We start from the raw sequence: 8,274 nt of genomic DNA, 5'->3' as shown, positions 1-8,274 counted from the left end.
CCTGCTATTATAAGTTGATATTTTTTATTACTGACGCATTATTTCACTTTTAAAAATACTTACAATACGGCCGATTCAGAATGTCACAAATCAACAACTTAAAGTTTACAAATTAATGTATGTTTTAATTATCTATGTATTTCAATTTTTAAGTATTATCAATACTTCTGAAAAAAATAATTAATTTATCCTTTTTTTTCTTTCATTAGTCATGTAATAGGAACTAAAAATTACTGAATTGCCATTTAGATATATTTAAATATAGGAAAAACGACTAACACTGTGTTCCAGAGTATTTGTTCTTCATGAAACATAACTGGAAAGTATTCCATGTGTGTTTCTTTGTTATTGTTTTTAAATACAGGTAAGGCTTAAGCTGTTTTTTGTTACACAAATCACGAGTAATACGATGAGATTATAAACAAACACATAAAAACCCGTTTTTGTTTGTTTCAAGTAAATATTATGAAATTTAGTTATAAGTTGTTATTGTTGTTGTTTTCCAAATGACGAATCGATCTGTTAGTTTGAGAGGAATTTCTCTTTTAGTAATACTAAAACTGAAAAAATAAGTTATTATTCGAAACAAGAAATTTCGTTTTATTTGATGGAGTAAGATGATAAAATTTCTAATGACTAGTACGAAAAGAAGAATATTTCATTACGCTCAGAAAAGTAGGTCCGTTTTCTGAACTGCCAAGTACTAGTCTATTCAAAAGCCACCTAAAATAGTAATTCAAATAGGACTACTATAAAACAATTGTATTTCTTTCTCTCAGTTTTTCTCGAGTTTAAGCCTATTATTCTTGTGATGAATTCAGAGCATTATTTCTCAAACAGTGGAAAAATCACACGTTATTCATATCACATTAATAAGTCTTTCTTTGAACGTGTTTCATAACACACGTTGTTTGTTCTCACGTTTAAGAAACCATTCGATTGATCAGAAATTGTAGACTTCTTTACGACCTTCCTCTAGTGTGTTGGTAACAGACTAGAAAATTCGTTTTAACATTACTATGGTGATATCACCTTTTAGAACCATCTTCAGTTACGAACATCTGGATTCCTTTTATTAAATCAGCAGCCTTCTCAGCAATCATAATTACAGGGGCATTGGTGTTACCAGAGACTATGGTGGGCATGATTGAGGCGTCCACAACGCGTAGTCCTTTGACGTGTTTAACCCTAAGGAAAACACAAAACAGTATTAGTCCAAAGTCACAACAATAAACAATATCATACAGAATCAAAGCTTTCCTGTTTGTTATATATTGCAAGTTGACAGACACGTATTTAAAGTATTTAACGAGACACTAATTGTTATAAGAATGTTAATATACTGGGCTGTAAACTTTGCGATCATTCGAAGTAAAATAGAAAACAAACTATACCTACAAGCAGTTTCGATGAAGCAGTAAATAATTAGTGGCATTCTCTAATAAGGAACGGCTTTATAACGGATGAGGTGGTGGTTTTGTGTCATATAATTTTAATAAATCTTTAAAATATTCACTTTAACGCCCCCCCCCCCCAGTGGCACAGCGGAATTTCTGTGGACTTACAACGCTAGAAATCGGGTTTCGATACCCGTGATGGGCAGAGCACAGGTAGCCCATTATGTAGCTTTGTGCTTAATTCCAAACAAACACTTAAATAACAGCCACTTACGTGGAATTCTTTTTGTTATTTGTGACAAGTTATTAAAGTCAGTTATGTATAGATTCATAAGTGTTATTTTCAAGAATTTCTGGTAGGAAAGAAGACGTTAAAGATTTGATATGTCCACCGAGTTAAACCAATCAATAAATATTACCAAAGAGAAACGATCCGTGAGAAATAGTTTTTTTACCAGTTTTGTAACTTCTACTCTGAACTCCTGCGGTGCGGTACGACATCTAGCGGTGGTGTCAGTAAACAAAATACTAAATTAACATACAACTTATATTTTTTGTAGACATAATATGACATATAAAAAAAATCCGTTTCATACAGAGTTGATACCATTTTTATGAGATTCAAAGACATTTTTTACATTATTTTGTTAAAGATGGTCTCTAGTGTTATCTAGACGTATTAGCTCCACAGTAGACAATTCAAAATGAAAGTGTACCAATTTTTAATCACAATAATATCGTGTATTTGGTTTGAATTTCGCGCAAAATTACACGAGGGTTATCTGCGCTAGTCACCCCTAATTTATCATTGATAGACTAGAAGGAAGGCAGCTAGTCAACACCCCTAATCGCCAACTCTTTTACCAAGAAGTAGTGAGTGGAATTGATCGTCGTATTATAAAGTCACCACATTGATGGAAGTTCGACCCCGCGACCTACAGATTGCGAGTCAAGCGCCATAACCACCAGGCCACGCCAGGCTCCTACTGTTGTGTAGATTGAATATTTTAAGTATATAAAACAAAATCAACTACTTGGAATTTTTTTATACGAGTAACGAAATCGCAAAATATGTTAGAAAAAGAGGGTTTTTATTTATTGCAGTTGAAACATTTTTCTATTACGTTGTTATACATCGTGTAGAATATTTTCATTTTTTAGAACTATAACTTGCGTCATGCTATTTTTAAAATTATAATATAAATTTATGCATCTTAAATAGTGCATTAGAAGTACTTGGTTATTCAACTAATTAGATCATCAAAATATTATATATTTTAGCTAAGACAAAGCGCAACCATTTTGGTCAATGTGTCAGCTGACCAATCATGTGGCCTGTCTACCTGTTTGTTTTCGATATTCACACAAACCTCTACATTATTTTACAAAATAAAGTATTCTTCTCTTTCTGTTAATATAATTATTATATATATATATATATATATTTCCAAGATAATGGTTTTGACATTAACAAATAAACGTTTGTTAAAATGATCTATTTCAATTGAATGAGGAAAACCCTTATTACTTTGAGATCTATGTAGGTTAATCCTTAAATGTAAAGAATTATTTATTGTCCTACATTTTTAAAACCACGTGTACCACAAGTTAGTAGATAAATCATACAATCTACTTTACACAATGGTATATCTCAATAAACATGGCCAAGTGGTTAGGGCGCTCGACTCGCAATATGAGGGTCGCGGGTTCGAATCGCCGTCCCACCAAACATGCTAGACTTTTTAGCTGTGGGGGCTGAATAGTAGCCCAAGAGTTGGTGGTGGGTGGTAATGACTGAACGATTAGCGCAGGTATCCTTCGTGTAGCTTTGCACGAAATTCAAACCTGATCTATATCTCAATTTCTATTGCATCAATTTGCAGACAGATGTGAGAAGGCAGATACCCTTAATACTAAGATACAACCTTCAAGTAGAAATAAAGCCACGCTAAAATTCTACAAGGTAAAACTCCCAACTTCTTCCCTTTCTCTCTTCAAGCATAATAAATAGTAAATTATATTAAAAAGTAAATTCTCGATTATTGAAACTACCTTGTGGAGTTAGTTATTCAAGGTTATCTTTGGCTAATAAGTAACTAAATTAAAAAAGAAAAAAAATTGTTCAATATTCCTGGACGGAAAGACTAACTTCAGGTAGCTGGGCTTGTTTCAGCTTGCCCGGGTTATACTTTAACAACTCTTCAAAAGGACCCAGGGGTCGGGAGTTTAAGAGCTGTTAAGGCAAGGGTTTTTAGTTCTGTTTTACATCATTTTGTAAATAAAAGGGTGGAGATTGGGGGTGTTACCTTGTAGAATGTTTAGGGTGGTTTTCTTTCTACTTTAAGATTGTATCTTAGTATTAAGGGTATCTGCCTTCTCACAACTGTCTCCAGACAGAGGCAGTAAGAGTTGAGACGTTGGGATTGTAAGCACTCAACTCCTAACCCTTAATTGATTTTGAATATCTGCTGTCTAGTTTGACATCAACGTCTGGACTTTGTCTGATAGATGGAATATTCCTAACGCATTGTGTGCTTTGAACACAGATATTTTCCGTTATGATCTAATGTTAACAACTAGGACTTATAAAATAAAACATTTTAAATTTTAGTTCTATAGTAACGTTTGTTTTATATACAGTTTAAGTAGAAGTTGCGTTTTATTTTCTTGTTGTGTCCAATTATACAAAAGTCGTGATAAAATGGTTCAGAATGTCTAAAGTACTTTGTGAATACTCTGTAACAGTTTCGTACAGCACACTCCAAAAATTCCTTCAGCCCCATTACTTAATAATGAATCACCTCAATTCAGAGTCAACTACTGTGCTTGGATCAGATGGGTCTCCCATCTTGCATGTTCCTACTGGGTGGTAGATGGTGATTGTATAGGTACGTGCGACACATTCTAAGTATCTGTCGCTTAAAACACGGAATCTCTCGCAACCTGGGAATACTGTTTCAAACATTTTAGCCTTGAATTGCCTGAACGGTTCCGACTGGCCCACATCAATGCTAATCTTCATCGCTAGAATAATTAGAAACATAATTATCTTGAATCTCGTTACATGGACTATTTTATTCGTGACATTAATTTCGTAAATACTTTCAAACAAGCTGCAGGACATTGATTGTAAAGACGGTGTCAGACATTTCTCATCGTTACGATTATATTAACATTAAAAATAAAATAACACAAAAACCAAAAGGTACTTAAAACTGATCCTGAAATGTTACCATATCAAATCAAGATGAACAAAAAATGAGATCTAAGTACTAAGAGGGCATTGCTTATTCAAAATGCCGATGGCATGACTTTCTCTTATGATAAAAATTAAAACAAAATATAATTCTAGTTACTATTTTGCTCAGCATTTATATATTTATCATAATTCAGTCACAAAGCAAGTCTTAATGAGATATACATGGTTTTAGTGTTCTTATATTTGTGGAAATCCAGTTTTTATCACCACGGATTAAGGTTGTAAAAGAGAAAAATTTTTTGTTACTTCAGGTAAACAAAAGTATGTCAAAAACACAAACAACACAATATAGAAAACTAGTGTGAAACTTTACTGACAGTCCGTATGACTGATAATCAGGAAGAACGTCATAGATTCACATTATAATTAGAAGCTAGAACCTCTAAAATTTTAATATACAATATGATCAGTTCACACACACATATCTTATATATATTGCAAACCGTGGCGTCTGTCCGAGTGTTCATCTGTCTCCCGTTTAAAAAGCTACGCACGCAGGCAAATCTCAACATTCACTTTTGAAATGACGGGAGAACATGTATGAATAATGTTGATACCAAATTTTATTTAGCAAGCAGGATATTCTACACTAAATTGTTAGGAATTAATCACACTATCATTCACATTTCAAAATGTGACGTAACTTAAAGAATAAAAAATGTAGATTTACCGTATGTTATTGTTGAGCAGCTCTTAGCATGACTGAAACTCTCAACAATTACTTCTCGCGGTGGGCGGTATAAGTAGCTCAGAACTTTGGCTCTGAGTGAAACCAAGAGTGTAACACAATTAACCTTTTTCAAGATCCATGAAATAATTTAAACTGATAGATTAACTTATACTTTTCCCGTCACTGGGGACGGGTATATATATATATATGTGGGTAATAAAGTTAATTCATTTATATTTCTGACTTTAGTTATAGAGGACACTTTTCATAATTTTGGTCCAAAGAATGTGGACGTTCCTTCCGAGCATCAAAAGACACCGTGCACTGATATTTCAAAAAAAAAGAAACAAAATAAATACTTATCATAATGTTTTTTATGATATAGATCCCTAAAAAACAACGATACAGATAATATTTTCGTTCTTTTGTGGTATTGTGTAAACCTGCTCTTTACCTCCTTACTGGCAAGTTCCAATGGTAGCTGTTAAAAATTGTGAGCAGTTACGTCTGCAAACATTGCCTGTTTCGTGAATCTGTTTCCCCCTCTATTCTTCCACCACATCTTACAAAAGAAATATCAAAATAAAACAATAATATGTCCAATAAAGCGAGAAACCTCTGACTGTGTTGCAGAACATAAACATTTTTCTGTACAGAACTTTTGTAACAGACCAGGTTCTGTTCAATACATACCCTCAACTAAAGTTCTAATGTCGTTTGGATGGGTCAGGTAACGAGGGTTGATAACAGGAGGATCGTGTGGGTCTGTGGATCGTAGCTTGACGTAACCCCTACTTTTCGGTCTTAGTAACACCGGATACATGGAGAAGGAGTCTCTGTACAAATAGGGCTCGTACACCTGTTTCCATAACTAAAATTTTAAGTAGAATTTAGTGGAATATATCCTGAAAAAGTAGAAATTCTAAACCTGTTTCTAAAGGTTAAACAAATAAACAAAAGATGGTACATTACACCATGAAGAAGTAGAAGTTGTAAGTAAACCTGTTTTTAAAGGTTAAACACGTAAACAAAATATGGTGCATTACACCATGAAGAAGTAGAAGTTGTAAGTAAACCTGTTTTTAAAGGTTAAACACGTAAACAAAATATGGTGCATTACACCCTGAAGAAGTAGAAGTTGTAAGTAAACCTGTTTTTAAAGGTTAAACACGTAAACAAAATATGGTGCATTACACCCTGAAGTAGTAGAAGTTGTAAACCTGTTTCTAAAGGTTAAACGAGTAAACAAAATATGGTTCATTACACCGTAAAGAAGTAGAAGTTGTAAACCTATTTCTATAACTTAACCCAATAAACAAAATATGGTGCATTAAATCCTAAAGAAGTAGAGGTTACACATGCTTCCATAGTTAAAAAATAAACAAAAGTTAGTTTATGGTTTATTAAACGGTGAAGAAGTAGCGGTTGTAAAACTCTTTCCATAACTAAAACAAATAAAGTTGGTATAATACATTCTGAAAAAGGAGGCTTGATTTTTAGTAGTGCAAAGCTACACAACGGGACATCATCTGTATTCTGTTTACCACCGGTAATTAAACACCAGATCTTAGCACTCTGAGGTCTCAAACTTACTAATGACTCATTGAGAGACGTTTTCAATTTAATGGAAAATCTTACTTTGTTAGGATGAATTTCAACTTTCTTCTGTATTATTGGCAATCTTTCTCTATTTTTGTTTTTTTTTGTTAAAACTGCTATTTCATTCCGTACTTTGGGTCCCCTAGTGGGATAGTGGTAAGTCTACACAGTGGACACAGCAGGTAGCTTTACTCTAAAATAAAACCGTACTTTGGACAATCTTGCTTTCAGCCTTTGATTAAATTTTCTTTGATACACTAGACAATCTTCCTTTTACCGTTAGATTTCAAATTTATTCAATACACTGGACAATCTTACTTTGAGTATTTGGTTGAATTTCAACTTTGTTCATTGCACTAGACAATCTTGCTTTCACTGTTTGTTGAATTTCAAATTTATTCAACACACTGGCTAATCTTACTTTGAGTATTTGGTTGAATTTCAACTTTCTTCCACGTTCTGGACAATATTGCCTTCACTTTATAGCTGAATTTTGTCTTCTATTTATATTATAGAGCCCCCAGAATTCCTAAATCAACACCTTCCTATGTAACTAGAACAAGCTTCTTCCTTTACATCTTTCTCTATCCATTTTGTTTTATTCTTGAACTTACCCTTTCTCCTACTCCCTGTACTCTCCGTATAGTTTTACCCCCGTCAGAAGAGGGACTGCTGGAGATGAAATGAATCTCCGCATCAGGATAGTCATCAGAGCTGTTACTGAACTCAGTCTTTATGAATCCAAGTCCCTCAACACCACCCAACATGGTAAGAGGACCTTTAACATAAGAATAATCAAGATATAATCAAAGCTTCTAATAAGTTTTTATCCGGAAAGTTTGATCGCTTTTAAATTGGTAAAATTTCTAGGTTTTAAACCAATGCTCTAAATATTATTTGAGTTTTTAAAAATATTTTATAACTTATAAAGTCTCCCTTATGAAATGTAATTTCTTTTTAGTTATATTGAAGCTAAGATATAATGATTTATCCCATAAAAACAATAAGTATGTATTTATTACACGAAAAATAACGTGAAAATCCATATATTTTAATCCCTTACTAAGCATAATCACGAGATTTCCTGTTTTATTACGAAACCATCAAACTAAGAAATGTGTCATAAGGTTTTCAGAGGAGATGAAGCCACCTTTATTAAAACACATAAACCTGTCCTTTGCCGCCAAAAAGAATTCCTATACAATCTACACATCCTTCAGTAGGTCTGTGACATTTCGTGATTGGCTAAAGGACACGCCAATCAGTGATTGCCTTACCGGCCTACGTTGACCTGACTCATTTTATAAGCTGTACTATTTCCTATAGATCATTTTCCAGACGGTTCTGCT

General features: G+C 33.4%; 1 protein-coding gene across 1 annotated transcript in view; it reads right to left on the bottom strand.

The window, feature by feature from the left end:
- Positions 1–725: 725 nt before the first annotated feature.
- Positions 726–8,274, bottom strand: part of LOC106460192 (glucose dehydrogenase [FAD, quinone]-like) — a 32,816-nt gene continuing 25,267 nt past the window's right edge. The window contains exons 8-11 of the mRNA XM_013919879.2: positions 7,540–7,703; positions 6,020–6,197; positions 4,199–4,421; positions 726–1,188 (exon numbers count right to left, since the gene is read on the bottom strand). Of these exons, the coding sequence (XP_013775333.2) occupies positions 1,029–1,188; positions 4,199–4,421; positions 6,020–6,197; positions 7,540–7,703 (725 nt within the window). The 3' untranslated portion in view covers positions 726–1,028. The remainder of the gene's footprint in view (positions 1,189–4,198; positions 4,422–6,019; positions 6,198–7,539; positions 7,704–8,274) is intronic.

Source organism: Limulus polyphemus, unplaced genomic scaffold, assembly GCF_000517525.1.
Source record: "Limulus polyphemus unplaced genomic scaffold, Limulus_polyphemus-2.1.2 Scaffold726, whole genome shotgun sequence".
NCBI lineage: Eukaryota > Metazoa > Arthropoda > Merostomata > Xiphosura > Limulidae > Limulus > Limulus polyphemus.
This window is presented reverse-complemented; position numbering and strand designations above follow the sequence as displayed.